Source organism: Orycteropus afer, unplaced genomic scaffold, assembly GCF_000298275.1.
Source record: "Orycteropus afer afer isolate SDZICR_OR568_19922 unplaced genomic scaffold, OryAfe1.0 scaffold00113, whole genome shotgun sequence".
Lineage (NCBI taxonomy): Eukaryota > Metazoa > Chordata > Mammalia > Tubulidentata > Orycteropodidae > Orycteropus > Orycteropus afer.
In genome coordinates this window covers 2604455-2623359 of record NW_006921700.1, presented here as the reverse complement: position 1 = coordinate 2623359, position 18905 = coordinate 2604455, and the positions used below count along the sequence as shown (strand labels likewise).

The 18905-nt window shown below is 47.9% G+C and overlaps 1 protein-coding gene across 1 annotated transcript in view; it reads right to left on the bottom strand.

The window, feature by feature from the left end:
• The window catches only part of MYO5B (myosin VB), a 351393-nt gene that overhangs the window by 129387 nt on the left and 203101 nt on the right, over positions 1–18905 (bottom strand). Inside the window, exons 20-23 of the mRNA XM_007943854.2 lie at positions 12733–12944; positions 10315–10471; positions 8723–8962; positions 539–772 (exon numbers count right to left, since the gene is read on the bottom strand). Of these exons, the coding sequence (XP_007942045.2) occupies positions 539–772; positions 8723–8962; positions 10315–10471; positions 12733–12944 (843 nt within the window). The remainder of the gene's footprint in view (positions 1–538; positions 773–8722; positions 8963–10314; positions 10472–12732; positions 12945–18905) is intronic.

The window sequence follows — 18905 nt, the reverse complement described above, 5'->3', positions numbered from 1 at the left end:
ATTTATCTATTTTTTATCATCAATTCTGAGCTTTCATTTTATTTAAGAGCTAGGACAACAATTCTAGGAAAGAGCAACCAAGTTTTTCAGGGAGAGGCAGGAGTCTATTATATTCTGTCAAGAAAGGCTCGTGTTTCCGAAGTGCCCCTTGGGGACGCTAAAGCCTCCAGGGGGTGGAATCCATATACCCCTTCTAAGCAGGGGAGGAGAGGGCTATCCAGTCAGGAAGTACATGAGAAAGACCTCGGCATTTCTGACTTAGACAAGTCTGCCTATTTTGGGGGTATGGCCTGCTAAAGGGGAACTCTAGGCTGTCTGGTTTACTGATGCAGGTCCCACTGGGAAAATCTGTAGCTTCCAGACTGGCTGAGAATGCATGGATAGGTTGAATTTTGGGGTGACTAAGTAATAGGCCCATTGGTGTGCAGAGGAACGACCCAGTTTGTGAGCATGAGCTCCGGGGAAATCCACGGCAATTTCAGAGACTGAAGAAGGAACCATCTCTGAGAGGTGCTCCAGCCCCTGGCCTCCAGCATACCTTTCTCAGCTCGTCTTTCTCCCGGGTGTGGGCGTCCTCCAGGACTCTGCGCTCCGAGTGGACCTTCTGCAGCTCCAGCCGCAGGCTCTCCACCTCCTGCTGCAGCCCCCGGCTGGTGTCCACACCCTGGCTTTGCTGGTACTGCCCCAGCTCCTTCCTCAGCTTCTCCACCTCCATGGTGTGTATGGAGGTGACTGTAGACAACTGTTCTGACAGTGTCTTGAGCTCTTTGTTCTGTGGAGAGCATGAGTAAACAGAGAGGGGAGAAAGAAGCATAAAGTAGAGGTGATGAGGCCAGGAAAAAGCATAAAATAAAGGAACTTCCAAGGTAGCATTATATCTCACATGCTCACATGTCCAAATGCTTTCCTGGCATCTTCCTAACACAACTCTATTGTGAACCTGACGTTACTGAAACGTCCAAGGACTGTTTCTGAGCTGGAGGTGGCTGACAGCTGTTGGCTTCCTATATTGGGTTGGCCAGATCTTACATCTGGTTTTAAAGTTGGCAAAATAATGTAGCCAACTTCTGGGATCAGTATCCTTTGTGTTTTTAGGTTCCCCTGCTCCTTTGCACTAAGCCCTCCAGGGCCTTGGACTTGCTGACACAAAGAGCTGCAACCTAATCGCGGACTCTGAGACAAAGGACCCCTTCAGCATCCCCTCTTCCAAGAAAGCCCTCCGTGGGGCCCAGGGATCACTGTCACCATCTGTTGTCAGTGGCTCACCCTGTGAGACGTGAACGCCAGGAGTGATGCCACACAAAAGCCGTTGTGTTGTGCCCCTGCAGACTGGCTACCCAATCTTGTACCCACTCAACCAAGATGCAGGTAGGAAGCAGTCCCTTGTGTGCCTAGTGCAATGACAGGTGTGGAGGGACACTGGGAAGTGGACCATAAGATAAGAGTCACACGCATGAAGCACTCCCAGTGCTGGTGCCAAGGGCTAAACTGTCACTTAGGTGAAGATACTGGTTCCACAGGAGAGAGTATCAACTAAAGTGGTCAGTGGTGAAGAGTAGAGAGGAAGAAGTAGGGTTCCCCAAAGAATCAATCAAGCAACAAACAGTCATTGATTACTCTTGATTGTTATTCTCTGCAGGCACTCCAAGCAGAACAGAGCTATTGGCTAAAATACCAGTAAGCTGAGGCATCAAGCATCAATTATTAGTCCACACCAGAAATGGAACTTTGTGGAAAGCAGGGCGGAGCAGTGAGAGGGAAGCTACTGGAGCCAGTACAATGGTGCACACGCCGCAGACCTCAAGACTGTGATCTGCGTGCCAGTGGGCAAGCAGTGCGCTTCTAAATGGACCCAGAGACAAAGGCTCCTCCCATCTGTGGGACTCTTCTAGTGGCAATCTGATCTACTTTATGCGAGGCCTGCCACCCTTGCTCTAAGTCAGTGCTAAAAAAAATCCAATAAAGCAGCATTTGTTTTAAAAAGCCCAAGACCTGTGTCTGCCCTCTTTGGCTTGGCTCTCCCCTGGAGGCAGAGGGTCTGTACACAGGGACAGAGGGGATTCTGGGAGGGAATGTGCACTGGACTAGCTACCCTCAGACAAGATCTCAGCTTTGGCTGGAAGTGAAGCATGGCCTGTATCATCAGATCAGCAGTAGTGAGGAGGACAGGGCTGAGGGGGTCTCTAGATGAGCTGGTGTGGGAGGTGGGGAAAAGATACAGAATTGGCTGGGGTGCAGACACACCCTCCTACCCTAAAGGATCCTCAAGAAGAACTATTGTTCTGTGACAGGCAGAAAATGGCATCCTGCTACGGACAGAGGTCACACCTCAGACTCTGATGCAGAGTCTAATTCATCCAGGAAGCCCAGATCAGACTTGGTGAAACTGAGGGCTTAGGAGTGGCTGGCGCTGGGTAGAGGGGTGGTTGGAATCTGATTAGGCCCCAGCGCTGTCTTTGATCAGCTGTGCACGTCTGACTCAAACTCTCTGCCCGCCCCCCCCCAGTCTCCTCTAGTAACTCCTACCTCACAGGGATGGTATAAAGATTGAGGGAGCTAAAGTACTTAGCTGGGTGCCTGGTACATAGTAAGTGCTCAATAAACACTGTTTTCATCATTCAGAGTCCTCTAAGGAGTTCCTTGGAGAGATGTTCTCTGCTGGCTGCCTGGGATGCAGGTGGAAAGATTTTCAATAGCTGACCAAGAGCATCTCCTTAAGTAGTCACAGGGAACTCACTGTGGCAGAATACTTTGTGTCCTGGTTGTGCTTCAAGGGTATCAGAAAGGAAGACCCTGCCCCCTCCAAAAGGATTCAGCAGTTTCCTGCCTTTGTCCTCTTACCTGCAGGCACCCATAGCTGTGCATCCCAGTCTTGTGCAGGGGCTAGCACAGGGCGCTAACTCCCCAGGCCCCCAGAATCCTGCCTGCACTGCCAGGCTGAGCTCCCCAGAGCTGCCTCTCTCCGTATCATCTGAGACCTGGCCAGGCCTGTCCTGCACCAGCTGGGGCTGGCCCACACCGGGCAGAGGGCTGGGACTTTCTAGACAGGCTCCTGCTGTCCTTGGGCTCCTCCGATATCCGAGAAGCTGCTCACTGGGCTCCGGGCTTAGCCTCCCACACAAGGGCACAGATATTTCCTCAACTGGCAACAAGGACTCTGTCTGGGAAGACAACTCCAGACTCTGCTACTTGTTACTTTTTCAAAAGTTCATTTTTGTCCTTAAAGGTTTGATTAGGCAAGTGTTATGGATTGGTTATGTCCTCTCGAAATTACGTGCTGTAAATCCTAACCTCTATGCCTGTGTTTATAATCCTGATTGGGAATGGGTTGTCTTTGTCATGTGAATGAGGCAGAATCACTGAAGGGTGTATCTTGAGTCAGTCTCTGTTTAGATATAATAGAGAGTAACCAAGTGAGCAGAGAGGAGAAATGGGACAAGATAGATGCCAAGACACACAGAGATCTCCAAGGAACCAGGAAGCAGAAGCTGAAGGGACAAGGACCTTCCTCCAGAGCCAACACAGAGAGAAAGGCTTCCCCTGGATCCAGCACCCTGAATGTGAACTTCCAGCCTCCTGAACTGTGAGAAAATAAATGTGTTTGTTAAAGCCATCCAGCTGTGGTATTTCCATTAGAGCAGCACTAGATAACTAAGACAGCAAGATCTTTTTTGTGCTTAAAATGTTATCTTTGCTTGAAAGTCATGGTGTCCACCTGTTCCTCCATCAGTGATTCCAGGGCCTCTGCTGGCCTCTGCAGCACCTTTGTGTAGAGCAGAAAAGGTGCCCTCAGTGTGTGTGTGGAAAAGTTGCCCCTCTGGGAGGACACAGTCCCAGGTGCACAGCTTAGAACAGACAGAGCCCTTTTCTCAGGTCAGCATCGGGGGAGTGGTGGAGAGTAGAGCATGGCTACATTTCAGCCCCCTTTGTCCCCGCACCTGTAGTGGTTAAAGAGCTCGGCTGTTAACTAAAAGGTTGGTGGTTGGAACTCACCAGCTGCTCCTTGGGAGACAGATGTGGCAGTCTGCTTCCATAAAGCATTGGAAACCCTATGGAGCAGTTCTACTCTGTCCTATAAGGTTGCCATGAGTCGGAATCAACTCGATCACAGTGGTTGGTGGGTATCCCTGCACCTAGGCACTCTTGTGTAGGGAACAACCTGTAAAACTGTACCCAGAGGCCCTGAGTGGTCTCCAATCTGTGGGCAATAGATGCTGGAGACAGGGAATGGGAGCAAGCAGATTATTACAAGCAGGCTGTGTAATGAAAACAGCACACCCCACATACACCACCGCCACTTACTGGGTGCTTACTATGAGCCAGGCATTGTACCATATGCTTGTGATGCAGTAACTCTGTTGTTATGAGCTGATGAGTAAATTCTGATTTTTAGCAACCCCACGTGAAAGAACAGAACTGTTCCATAGGGTTTTCCAGGCTGTAAAATTAATTATTAATTTAGTAACCTCTTCTTCCTTGTTGAAAGTAAAGAAGACTTGAAGCACTTACTGATGAAGATAAGACATCACAGCCTTTAGTGTGGGTTACACCTCAACATAAAGAAAACAAAAATCTTCACGACTGGACCAATAAGCAACATCATGATAAATGGAGAAAAGATTGAAGTTGTCAAGGAGTTTGTTTTGCTTGAGTCCACAATCAACACCCATGGAAACAGCAGTCAAGAAACCAGACACTGTATATCACATTGGGCAAATGTGCTAAAAAAGACCTCTGTAAAGTATTAAAGAGCAAAGATGTCACTTTGAAAACTAAGGTGCACGTGATTCAAGCCATAGTATTTTCAATAGCCTCTCAGTACATGAGAGCTGGACACTGAATAAGAAGACAGAAGAGCTGATGCCTTTGAACTGTGGTGTTGGCAAGGAATACTGAATGTGCCATAAACTACTAGAAGAATGGATACATCTGTCTTGGAATAAGTACAGCCTGATTGCTCCTTCGAAGTGAGACTCCACCTCTCATAATCTGGTCATGTTATCAGAAGGGACCAGTCCCTGGAGAAGGATATATGCTTGGTGAAGTAGAGGGTCAATGAAAAAGGGGAAGACCCTCAATGAGATGGACTGACACAGTGGCTGTGATGCCGGGCTCAAGCACAGCAATGATTGTGAGGATGGAGCAAGACCAGGCAATGTTTTGTTCCGTAGTACACAGGTTTGCTGTGAGTGGAAACTGACTTGATGACACTTAACAACAACATGCAAACTTATAGGAGCAGATGCCAGTTGTTTCCTGTGGAGCTGCTGGGTGGGTTTGAACCACCAATCTGTTGGTTAGCAGCCCAGGGCATACCTGTTGCACCACCAGGTCTCCTTTTTAACACATTGACTCCTTTCAAAGCTCTCACATGGTAAGGATGGTGGAATATCCTCATTTCTCAGATGAGGAAACTGAGGCACAGAGGGCCCCAGGCTGGGACTTGGAGCACACTGTTTTTCAGATGTGTATCGATGCTGTCGTGAATCATAAACTATGAACTAACTTAGCAAATGTCCTGAGTGCCTACTAAGTATCATGAATCAAGTTGATTTAAGAGTTACTGACTCAATAGATTTGTGTCATATTTTCTCAGATATAATATATTTAAACATAACCATATAATCACATGGGTCAAAGAAGCTTGAAATTATAGAAAGTTGTAGGCTCCACAGACCTAGTTACTCTATGTGGTATAGTAAATTACTTTGTGTGGCTTTTCTACCCATAAGTCTTTGTAAACTCCAAGGTGGAATTTGCTATGAGCAACTGAGGAACTCCTGATTGCTGAAGGTGTCCACCTGGAGTATTTCTGTTGGGAGTGGCACAAAACAATGTTCTGGGAGGTGCCCACTCTCTCTCAGGTGCTTAGAGTTCTGATGCCATAATTGGCTAGTTTGACCACCCTGCGGGCTCTAAAGGAGACCTCCTGGAGGTGGAACTCTCTCAGACTGCTGGTCGAGGAAGACTTGCTGCTGAAAGAGACACGGGCGCCTGAGACACACATTGCTGGGAAAGAGATGCAAGAGACACGCACCCCGGAAAGAGACTGTGAGAGACTCTTGGCTGAGGGGTGGTGGGCTGGGAGAGAGACTGAGCGTTCTTCCTGAATTTGAGTTGTAGCCTGGTGCTTCCCTAATAAATCCTGTAATCTGTGAGTTCTGTGTGGCCACTGCAGTGAATTATCGAACCCAGGAGAGAGGTGGTGGGTGCTTTGGGAGGAACGGTTGGTGAAAGGGCTGGAGGGAGGCAGCATGTTTGGCCTTGCAGGAATAGGCCTTGGGTTACTGCTGTCTTCCTCTTGTGAGATTAGAGGAGGTCAGAACATGTGGCCTCCTTGCCGTTTTTGCACTCTAACAGGAATAAAGCCAGTTTGGCAGACAGCAGAGTGCATGGCTGACATCATTTTGGTCCCTTGCAAGAATTATTTTGACTGAATAATGTCACACCAGAGGCCAACACAGAGACATTGTCAGAAAAGGTCACAGGAAAATGTCACTGCACTGACTGCTGAAGGATGCTGTGGAGGGGTCAGACTCACTGCATCACAGATGAAAACCACAGGAGAAACGTCTTAGCACCAGGACAGCCCCGAGCCTCTTAAACCAGCCCCGTTTCTCACTCTCTAAAACAAAACCCAAACCTGGTAACTGACTGTTTCCTTCCTCCTATGGTTTGCATGGGAACTCAGCACCAAATTGGTGTTTTGTCTTCTCTACCAGGGCCAGCAAGACCTAATGATGTGAATTTTGGGCTTTTTAACTTTCAGTTTCCTACTTCCCTGAGCTCTGGTAGTGGCATTGCTTTATTTAAAAGATGACTCTACAGTGCAGCCTGGAGTCATGACCAGTGAATCTATCAACTAGAAGGTACCTTAGAGATCTTAGAAGATCACTGAAGAATCTAAGACCCAATTAGAAATAAGGCTGTATTTCCACCTAACAATGCTCCCTGCAGATAAACTTGAGGCAGAACTCGGCCCTCTGTCTGGCTGAGACCCAGTCCATGCTCCTCTTACCCTGTCAAGTGTTGCCGGAGAACCTCTGGTGGCCCCAGGCATTCACGGAGCCTCGCCTTCTGGCTAAATAACCCTGTGTGCAGGACAGCAGCTGCCCAGGCCCTCTCCATGCTTCAGAAGGAGAAATAACACCCATGCACTTCCCAGTGGCTGGCCACATCTGCTAGTGACTCCAACAGAGCAAGCATCTCTGAAGAGTGGGGAAAGGGGGTCACATTGATGCCACCACTCGTGACACAGTACCAAGCATGTCCTTTGACACTGGGCCACATACTCCACTGTAAAAGCCAGCCAGTCCCAAGGACAATGCTGTCATCTGTATAAGCATGAACCCAAACAAGGCTAAGGATCTCCATGGACTGAGGAGTTCTACTCTCATGTCCCAAGAGCCTCCGAGTGGGCAGGGACCTGGCAGTTTGGTGGGAGGTAATAAGGCATTCGAAGAGCACAACTCTGGAATCAGACTGCCAGGTTTCAATCCCAGCCATGCCACTGGCTGCCTGACCTCGGGCTGGCCACTTAACCTCTTTGTGCCTGAGGTTTTCCATCTTCAAAACAGGAATAATATTAATGTTTAGCTCATGGGGTGTAGTGAGAATTAAATGAGAGGTAGGCATTCAGAAGGGTGAGTGGCACATAGTCAGGCCACATAAACAGGGGTGGAAGAAAGCAGGAGCCAATCCACGCCCCCTACCCCTTCGGCTCACCCTTGGCACACAGGATGGTCTGCTGCCAACAGTCACAGATGTTTGCCAAGCAGGAAGCTTAAGGCAAAGAGCTTTTTTTAAAAATAGGCCTTTTAAATCTGTTTCTCTTTGATGTTCAAGCACGTGGATTGTAAAATACCAGATTTATTTTTAACCTCTCCAGTCAGCTTTGCAAACCAGCAGAGTGTTGATGCAGAGCCTGGGGATGGGATACGAGGTGGCCAGTCCCCCACCCAGGGACCCTGACAGCTCAGCAGAGTCAAAGCCACTCTCCCTCTGACAGCACTTTGCATGGAGGGCTAATGGGTAAAAATCTGACCATGCAAGTGTCAACTACAGTCCCACCACCACCACCACCACCACCACCACCACGGTCCGCTTTGTGTTTACAGTTTGCAAATAGCCACTGAGCAGAACTCTTCTTTTCCCTTCCTTTGTCTCTCTGAGCAACAGTTCCTGGGTGGCCCAAATGGCTAAGTGGCTGGCTACTAATAGAAGAGCTGGCCACAGGTTCTCAGAAAAAGGCCTGGTGTTCTGCTTCTGAAAGGTCCCAGCCACTGAAATCCCTGTGTACAGTTCTTCGCTGAAATGCACGGGGTCACCATGAGTCAGAATTGACTTGATGGCAACTGCTTTTGGGGGGTTTCCTCCTGTGCCAGATGTGCTCTCCTCCCTGACCTAGCATCACTGCAAACCAACCTGGACAGGCACCTCTTCTCAAGATCCTTAACTTAAACACACCTGTAAAACCCCTTCTGCTATGTAAGGTAAGGTACTCACAGGTTGCAAGGATAGCGGCACAGACATTTTTGGGCACCATTATTCTGGCCACCACAGTTAGTAATGTTCTCACCAGGTGGGACAATACCTGAAGACATCCATGCTCCCTTAGGTCTCTGGCAGGTGTAGTTCCCTGAGGAAGCTGTAGGTCTCTCTCACACATGCCCTTGGTTCGCCCCCACTCCCCAACACCTGAGTGGGCATTCTTGACACTGACCTGGTCGTCAATCTTCCGTTGCAGTTGGACCACCTTATTCTCCATGCCCACATTGAGGCGCTTCAGGTGCTCTGCTGAGCGGGCCTCGATCTTGAGGGCCTTCAGCTCCTGCTTGGCCTTGAGCATCCGGAAGGCACACTGGATGACAATGGCTGCGTCCCGTAGCTGCTGGAAGCGCCTGCGTGCCACCCAGCCTCGGATGTGCTTCTGGATGACGGTGGCCTTGTGCTCCCTGAGAACCTGGAGGGGACAAGCACATACACTCTGTGGGATTGCACTGTAGGATAGGGTGTAAGGAAAGCTTACGTAACTGCACGGACTGACAGCCAAGGTCCACCTAGGAGATACAAGGAGAACAGGCCTCCCACAGATTTAAAGTGGGTTTTAGGATCAAGTTTTAGCTAGGTTCTACAGCTTGTGTAGCCACAGGGAAGCAGCTGCCATCACACTCAGTGTTATTTTTTGTTTGTTTTATTGTTAAAGCCCTCAAGTTGGAGGGACCTAAAAATTATCCAGATGAAGACCCTGTCCTGTTGGTAGTGAGTTGGAGAGATGAAATGAGATACTCAAGGGAGTCCACAGCAGGTTAACAGAAGAGCCGACCCTTGGCTTGTAATTCACTGTTTTGTCCACCAGAGGGTCAGCCTCCAACTAAAAAAAACCACTAAAGAAATTAAAGTATTCTTGATGTTCTCTCCTGAATACTCTGCAAAATAAATGCGTGTGGAGGAAATTAATCCACATACAAATGTCCAACATCACAGGTTATGAAAGGAAGGGCCGGGGTCCAGACCTTGTGCTTGCTCTCTTCATGTGCTGCACTGAGCTGGTTGCCTCACAAATGTCACCTGTCTTTCCCATGGTGACATCACACAGATGTCATTTATCTCTCAAGAATCTTCAGACTCTCCCACTGGCCTGGGTTTGTCCACAAGTTCTGTTATGCTGTGCTCTACTCTGATACCTGGCCTTATTTTTGGGTTATTAATTTAGTGCTTTACTTTCATTATTTAGGGAATAGCGTATTTTCTTATCAAAGACAGATGTTCATTTTTGAAATTTTTTTTTTTTAAGACATTTCCTTCTAATCTATCTGTATCATCTTGGCATTGAGCTTCAGTTGTGTTGGTGTGATTTGGTGGCATGGCTGTGTCATGACTCAGGACTCCCTGCCCCGGTATTTCAGCTTCACTGGAATCATGAGACATGCAATGGCCTGGCAGTAGGGAGGTTGGGACCCTCTCCTGACTTCACCTTGCTGGGCTTCAGGTTCCTAATTCATCGAACGGAGGAGCTAGAGCATGTGATTTCTAAAATTGCCTCCTGCTCTCAAATCTAGAAGAGCCCAAGATGGGTCACCAGGCTCTGCTGACCATAAGCCCTCAGGTAGTTGACTCAGCTGCTGAACATATACCCATCCTGCCTCATAGGACCCTGACAAGGCCTCAGTTTGCAGAGACATGAAAGCACTTAAAAGGAAGTTAGGAGTACCCCATGCATGCTCGTGTCGGTGACGAGTTGTCACTTGCTGCTGGTGCTTTAGTTCTGAAGCTGCATCCTGGGAGGCCCTGGGGTGGCTGCTGCTGACGTACCTGGCGGTAGACTCTGCGCACAAACATGCCCCGAGTGAAGGCCTGGATGACGACGGTAGCCCTGTGTACCCGCTGGTAGGCCAGGCGGGCCCTGCGCATCCGGAACTGCTTCTGGAACACCACGGCTGCCCTGGTCCGCCGCAGATGCTCAGCCAGCCTGCGGGGTGGGAATGGGCAGTGTCACAGTGTGGCCTTGCTGGCCGCTGTTCATGAAGCCTAGCCCTTCCCCCATGGCTCTACCAGGACAACTCCAGCCCAAACTAACTCATCTCCTTGCTGATTCTAGTGATGCCCAGGCACTTGAGGCTCAGGCTCAAAATAACAGCAACAGCTTTCTCCAAGTTGTCCAAGGTCTTTGCACAGGCCTAAAATGCATTCTAAGTACAACTCTGATCCTTGCCTGACCACTCCCACCTGCACGCCCCTCACAGCAATCTGAACAGTCCTCAGTCCCTCTGATCTTCATTGGGCTTAGGGATATCAGGGGCTGTACCTCAGTCATCCTGGTGTCCCCTACATCTAGCACAGGGCCAAGCATAGTCGGTGCTCAGTGACTGTTTGCTGAATGAATAAGACCTTCTCAGGCTCACACTGGTTCCTCCCTATTTCCTCGTTCCTCCATCCTTTCTGCCTGGGATGTACTGAATGTGGACATCAACAACTCTCTTCTGTTTCATTTCTGCATTCCCACCCTTTCCCAGTGAAGACAGAAAGTAAGTCTAACACTTTCTACCCTTCTCAAGGGTTTTGTTGGGTACCAGGTCCATCTCAAACGCTCAAGTGGAGACTCAGAATGTTAACAATTACAAAACATTCGCCATCAATTTGACTCTAATTCATGTCGACCCCACGTGTGTCGGAGTTGAACTGTGTCCCCAGGGTTTACAACGGTTGATTTTTCACAAGCAGATTGCCAAAGCCTTTCTTCTGAGGCAACTGAGTAGATTCAAAATTACAACCTTTCCATAAGCAGTACATTTACTGTCTGTACCACCCAGGGGCTTCAGAAGCTAGAAAGGATCCTAGGAGGCCTCAAATGCAGCCAGTGAGGATGACGTGGCCTGCCTGGCCCCCACCCCACCCCACCCCACCTGCTTGCTGAAATGACCACTTACCTAGCTCTCATAGGTGCTTTCTCCACATACAGGTCTTGCATATGCACTAGAATATAAATTCCCCATGAGGAGAATGAAGGCCAACTCTGCTTTATAACCTCACCCATGCGGAGCTGAGGCCGAGCCCTGTATACAGGGACACCAATGATGACATGACAAGTTGGCACACAATGTCAGCTACTGCTTAGTATTGAGATCACCAGCAGTCTTCTCATTTCTATAACTTTTGTTCGGAAGCTGGTCTCTCAACAGTTGGGAGGTAATTAACGACACTTAATGTACTCAATGTTTCTGGTTATGCTTGGGTAAACACCTTACGGTGAGCAAAGGGGGTTAAGCTTTTATGGTACAAAGGATGACTTTCTTGTTTTCCTAGATTTAAGCAGAGATGATTGAGCAGCCACCCATGAAATGTTGGCTGCCCAATGTAACATTTCATGGCAATTATATCACTTCTCCAAAAAATTTCCTAGTTGGAGAGTTCCCTGATCTTGAGCCCAGGCTTGGTCCCAAATCTGCTGACTAATGTGAAAGCCTGGAGGTGTGGTCTTCTCGGGAACCAGGTCCTCGTTACCTAGCTCAGTGAAGACAGTGCAGACTGCTTCAGCCATCTCATCTATGCAATGACATCAGCTAGGAGTGGAGAACTACAAACAGTTTATTCTGCACAGCACTGGGCTAAGGCAGGCTTGCCCTGCCCCGAGGTACTGGCTTGTGTTTGGACACATCACTCTTTCTTTGGACTGTCTGTTGTTGTTGTTGCTGCTGTTATGTGCCGTCGAGTCAGACCCGACTCATAGCGACCCCTCCTTGGGTTTCCGAGGCAGTATCACTATGGAAGTAGATTGCCCCATCTTCCTTCTGAGGAGTGGCTGGTGGGTTTGAACCACCATCCTTTTGGTTAGCAGTCAAAAGGGATCTCCCAGAACCTTTCCAGCCCTCATTCCCCAAATCCCAAGGAATTCAGAAACTGGTGGTATAAATAATGAGGTTGAGTATAAGTTAACTGGGAAAGAAAGGCTGAATTTGCTCTTTTTTTAAAATAAGTTATTTTTACTTTGGGGGTTTAGGCACAGGAAGAATGGTTGGTCTACTGCAAAACCATTTCATCCTGGATTCATGCTGGTGGGATGGAGGAACCAGGAGACCTGAGAACCAGACCTGTTCCCTGAAGTGGGTGTAAGACAGACAGGGCCTAACAGGAGCTGCTCAAACTACAGATGATGAGAGAGACCAACAAGCCCTTCCCTGCTCCACCTTCTACTGCCCCAGATATGAACAACAGGGAGACGGCTTGGCTCACCTGCGGGCCAGGTATCCTCGGCAGTACCTCTGCAGGGTTAGAGTGGCCCTCTTCTGCCTACAGTATTTCACCTTCTGCAGCCAGCCCCGAACGGTTTTCTGGATCATAATGGTGGCTGCTCGGAACCTGTCGGCCCGCAGCTTCTCCAGGTATGCCACCTGGCCTGCCCGGAAGAAGATCTTGGTGCGGCCAAACTGGAACTTGTCAGGATCCTTTACAAGGCAGGAAGGGGAGCTGGTTCATTATGAATGAAGCAGTGAGGTAACATTTATTCATCCTGTGCCATTCCTCCCAGCTCTTCCAATGTAGGATTCCCTTACCCAATGTCATGGCCCCCTCCTTTCTAGATACACAGGCACTCTGCATTCACTGAGCAGACAGAGTCCCTACTATGGGTCAGGCACTGGGCTAGGTGTCTGGAAGGAAGTGATGAACAAGATGCTGCTCTCAAAAAACTGACATCATGGTAAGGGAAGATAGACAAGTAAGTGAAAACAATACAGGCATGTATGGCTTAATGTCTAGGACACAGTCTGTGAAATGGGATGTTTACAGACACCATGTTAAATACTTAGCCAACAGATATGCCTCACAGCCAGCAACAGCATCTGCTGATTTTTCCACCTTCGTGTTGTTTAATAACCCTTTGTTTCACTTCCAAATTGCTACCTCTCCTTTGCCTCTTGCTGCTGCTATCACTAGCACTGGTTTTGATAGCTTTGGGAGCCATGATGCTCTTCATGGTAATATTTTTGACAGAAAATGAAACAAAGAGATAATGCTACAACACTTAAGAAACACATAATACAGGAGATTGGATGCAGCTGCTTGTGAGTCGAAGCGTACACTGTTATAGGTAAACTTTTTATTGGTAAGTAAGGAAAGTTCACATTAAAATAATGACAGAAAGTACAGTACATGTGTAGGCCAGTAACCCTGACTTTTAATATGGCTATCAAGACATATGCATTATAGCTAATATACATACTATACCATTAGATACATGACAGCCCAACTGCTCTGTAGACAAGAGATAGGAGATACACGTGTCATGTGCGGGAAGCTACTGCATTCGCTACGTCCCATTTTCCAAATGGTATTTCTGAATTCTATTATAACCTATGGACCATGAGCTTATATGCAGTTGAATGCTGCCTGAATGAATTTTATGTGGTACATGACTGTAATAGATTTTCAGATACTAGTATTTGGAAGAAAATACAGCAGGGGTCGGGGTGGGATAGGGATGTTTAAATTAGATGATCAAGTAAGTCATCACTGTAGAGGTGATATCTGAGCACAGAATCGAATGAAATGAAGAAGGCAGCCACCAGAAAGTCTAGAGGAGGAGACTTCCAGTACAGAAGAAGGGAGATGCAAAGGCCCTGTGGTGGCGACAGAGTATGTTTGAGGAACAGGAAGGTGGTATGGAAGTGGGATGGGAAACAGCTGGGGGTGGCTTTGAGCAATGATCAGACCAGATCCAGTTTATATTTTGAAAAAAGACTAACCTCAAATGGCCATGCAATTGTACGCATAACTTCAGACTGCAAATTTTATTTGGCTTGAGACTACATTATGAGTTTTCTGGAACACATAATTACTTCTTAATTATATCTATTTAGGGTAAAATTCGTTGTTCTTCCCTGAGCTCACGCTAGTGGATAAGGAAAGATGATCCAACAAGGAACTCAGGGACAAGGCTGGGAGAGAGTGCTTGGGTGAGGATCTGATCTGACCCACAGCGGAGTTAACACAACAGTAACTGGGAGCTCTTTGTAAATCATCTCCCAGCCCATCTGCTCTCTGGCAGGAGGATCCAGAAGAAGAAAGGGAACACTGAGTCCAGGTCTAAGGAAAACACACACACACACACACACACAGAGGAAGGTTTCATGTTGGCTAGTAGCTCTACAATAATGCTGAACACCATTCTTTATGGTTAGCAGGAATCTCATTTCACAGACAGCAAGGTTGTGGCTGACCTGGGGACACGTACCCCACTGGAGAGTCACTGATTAAGTCTCCTTCATGGGCCAGGCTCCTTGTGAAGCCAGGAGGGGCAGGGGGAAATGTTCATTTTTGTTTTACATAAACACTACCTGATGGCCCTGTTTCTCATCCCTGTGTCTGCTGCGGGGGAAGGGGATTGGGTTCCCGGAAGCTTGGAGGCAGCTGAGGTCCTGTGTTTACCACTGCCCTGCTGGGGAAGGCCCCTCTGCAGTGAGGAGGGTGAAGGAAGTAGAAAGTGGGTGGGTGGCTCAGCCCTCACAGTCAGGGGACAAGTCTGGCTGGTTGGACTTCAGGGGTGCAGGGACCTGGGAGAAACCAGAATAAACCAGGAAGGGGTCAACCTGGGCTTCAAAGCCACCTGTTTTTATAGCCAAGTATACCTCTGAAGGGGTATCACCCACCAGCCTGATCATGTATCCTCTCATCCCATGTGTCCTGAGCAGTCTGCCTCCTACCTAGGACCTGCTTTCTCTAACTCCTAGAACTTACTGACTATACTACTTACATATCAATCAGTTAATCAGAAGTCATGTTTTGATAACCTTTCACTAAGAATCACAGGCTGAGGGAGTTGAAAGGAACCTTAGCAATCTATTCTAAGCCAGTCCTTTTATTTCACAGATGACCCAAAAAAAAAAAAAAAAAAAAAGGCCTAGAAGGGTAAGGTGACTGGCTTGAGGTCACATTGAAAATATCAAGGAATAGAACCCAAATCTGGGATTCCCAGGCCAGAGGTCTCTCACTACACTGTGGTCCCTTTTGTAATACTGTCTCCTTTCCACACTTCTCACATACATAGTGCAGGTTTGCATGATGGACAGTCCACAGTATGATTCCCTGCAGTTATGTCTTATAATCATACTAGATTAATATTAATCATGGAGGGTAGGGTCCATGTAATATGCTCCCATTGACCACTCCAGGTTAAGAGTCCATAGAGAGAACTCAATAGATATTTGTAGAGTTAAAGAATAAATAAATCCAGGTCAAGGATGACAGGGCATTCCTCAAATCCCTAGAGGAGGAGATCTCACCAGAACCCAGACAGCTCCCTAAGCCACAGTGGTTTCTTAAACCCTTATTAATAAACCATCCTCTGAAGTTTTCATAAAACCAAATGATAGTTTAGCTTAACCAGTTTAAAAAAAAAAAAAAAAAAAAGATCAGCCCTTAGCATCAGGCTTTTTTAAGAACTATCTATAAGGAATCGAACTGACAACAGCAACGCGAAAGGTTAGAGAGGAACCTTAGGAGGCAGTAAGGTCACGTTAATGGGGAGGAACAGCTCAGAAAAGGAGGGTGAGAATAGTTGAACAACTCAAAGTCACTAAAAGGTACACGTAGAAACTGTTGAACTGGTGTTTGTACTGCTGTGTATATTCACAAGAACAACATAATTTAAACAAAAAGCCCTCATTAGTTGCCTAATGAAGCATCCACCAGCTCCCAAGCACCTCCCAATAAACGTGGCCATTAAGTCCTGTTGCTGGGCCGACAAACCACCTTACACTGCTTCTCTCCTAACCATTCTGCTCCCAAATGCACTAAGCACTTGCTTGGGAGGTGGCAGGAGCTGGCATGTGCCCTTGCAGGCTAACACATGGCTCTCTTAAGTCTATTTCTTGCCACAAAGCACCAGAAGCACCAGTGCCCGGAAGATGAGGTTTAAGGCAAAGGGAAAAAGATTTAAAGGAGGCAATACAAAGGCTCCAGGTAAGTCCTCAAGCACTGCCCCTGGTCAGTGTCCAAGAAAGAGGACCATTGTGCAAAGAGACATTAATCAGACTGGATCAGTGGGCACTGCGGTTTAAACCATGGGAGTTCTAAGCCCCACAGTGCAACCTTTGGAGATTTACATCAGCTTTCTGTGCCTCTATTTCTTCATCTGTCAAATGGGTATTCAATTGCCTCATATGCATGTGAAAGCTGGACAATGAATAAGGAAGACCAAAGAAGAGTTGATGTTTTTGCGTTGTGGTGTTGGCAAAGAATATAGAAAATACCATGGACTGTCAGAAGGACTAACAAATCTATCCTAGGAGAAGTACAGCCAGAATGCTCCTTGGAAGCAAGAATGGCCAGACTTCATCTCACCTACTTTGGTCATGCTGTCAGAAGGGACTGTTCCCTGGAGAAGGATATCATGCTTGGTAAAGTGGAGGGTCAGCAAAGAAGGGGAAGGCCCTCAATGAGATGGATGGATACAGTGGCTGCAACAATAGGAGCAGGTATAGCAAGGATTGTGAGGCTGGCGCAGCACCAGGCAGTGTTTCGTTCTGTTGTACACAGGGTTGCTACGAGTTGGAGCTGACTCGACAACACATAACAACAACAAAATGGGGAAGGCACTTAATACCTACATCACAGGGCAACTGTGAGGATTCAGTAAGATGAGGTATGTGAAGAAGTTAGAAAAGTGTCTGACTCCTAGTAAGTGCTCAATACCTGTGAGCCATAACCGCCGGGTTTCAAGTCAGGGCAGGCTTGGGCAGCTAGTCACTCATGCAATCATCACACAAAGCCATACAGTTCCTGTGATGGTTAGGCACTGTGCTAGGAACACAACCACAACTGGACCCTTGTCATTTAGGTGTTTGCAGCTTGGTGAGATGATAATTAGCATACAAAGGGTTAAACACCATAATGGGAGACAGACATTGAGTCCTGTTGGCTCATAAAAGATGAATCAAGTAAATCCACCTGGGAGGCCACATCAGGCTTCATTGACCAGACAATACTATAGAGCTGAGTTAGCAAGAAGAGTAGAACCTGCCCAGGCAGGTCACCAAAGCCCGCTGCCATCAAGTTGGTTCCAATCATAGCGACCCTGCAGCACGGAACAGAACTGCCCCACGGAGTTTCCAAGACTGTAAATCTTCACAGAAGCAGAGTGCCTCATCTTTCTCCCATGGAGCGGCTGGTGGGTTTGAACAGCTGGCCTTTTCATTAGCAGTTGAATTCTTTAACCACTGTACCCCAGAGTTCTCTCCAGCCAGGTAAAGGAGGGGAAAATCATTTCAGGCAGGAGAAACAGTATGTATTCATATAGCTTGTCTTCAGGTGACTCACATTCACTCATTGCACAATGTTCCTTCTATGTACCAGGCCCTCTGTAATCTAGTTGGGAATGAGCAACAAGGACATGCTTGTCTGGGACACAGGACAGCACATGATACAGGCTCTGAGAGTGGCACGAGTACTAGAGGGGAGTGCTGAACTAGGGAAAGCAGGAGGCAGAGCTGGCACTGGTGCTGGGCAATGAACACCACGTGGGCATTCTCTCACAGGTAGAGAGAAGAGGCAGCTGTGCCAGGCGAGGCCCAGTGGCCCGAGCGGGTCAAGAGTACTCTGGGCAAAGACACCTGGTCATGTTAGCTGAAGGGGAGTGCAGGTGGGTGGACAGTGATTCAGCCAGTCTGATTGGGGTCCCCTCCCCTGTACCCCCTGGGTGGGAAGCAGAGATTCTGCTGGTCCTGCTGGAGAAATGCAGGGAGGAAGAGGGAAATGAAACTATGACCCTGGACAGAAGAGGAGACACCTGTGGCACAGTGGGCCCTAACAAGGATCGACTACGCAGGAGAGGCCAGCTCCCCATATCAGCAACCAGATGGACTCCCAAGTCTCCATGCTAATGAAATCAACTGACCTTCACAAAGACCTTCTCGCCCTTGAAGAGGGAGATATGCAAATGCGGACACTGATCGATCAGCACAGCAAAAGAATCTTGTCACCCAGAGTCCCAGCAATGGCAGCTGTCACTGAACCCGACTGCCACTCTACCACAGGCAAAAAAGGGCAGGGAGGCCAGGACTGGGCTCTCCTTTCTAGAAAGGCAGCTTTAATGCTAGGTATCTGTTATCACAATGTCCTGCACGGCCTACAGCTACAGACCTGAGAAGCTAAGACGATGCCCAGAAGACTGGGCCGCCAAAATAAACCCTCACCTCCGATCCTGACCACTTGCTGGTGAACCGTCCCAGATGAGTAGATTTTGCTGGTAAAACTTACAATTTTTGCTGGTAAATAATAATTTTACATTTTTGATATGCTGTTGTTATGTGCCCTCAAGTCTGACCCAACTTATAGCGACCCCTCCTTGGGTTTCCAAGGCGGCATCACTACTGCACAACCTTCCTTCCAAGGAGTGGCTGGTGGGTTAA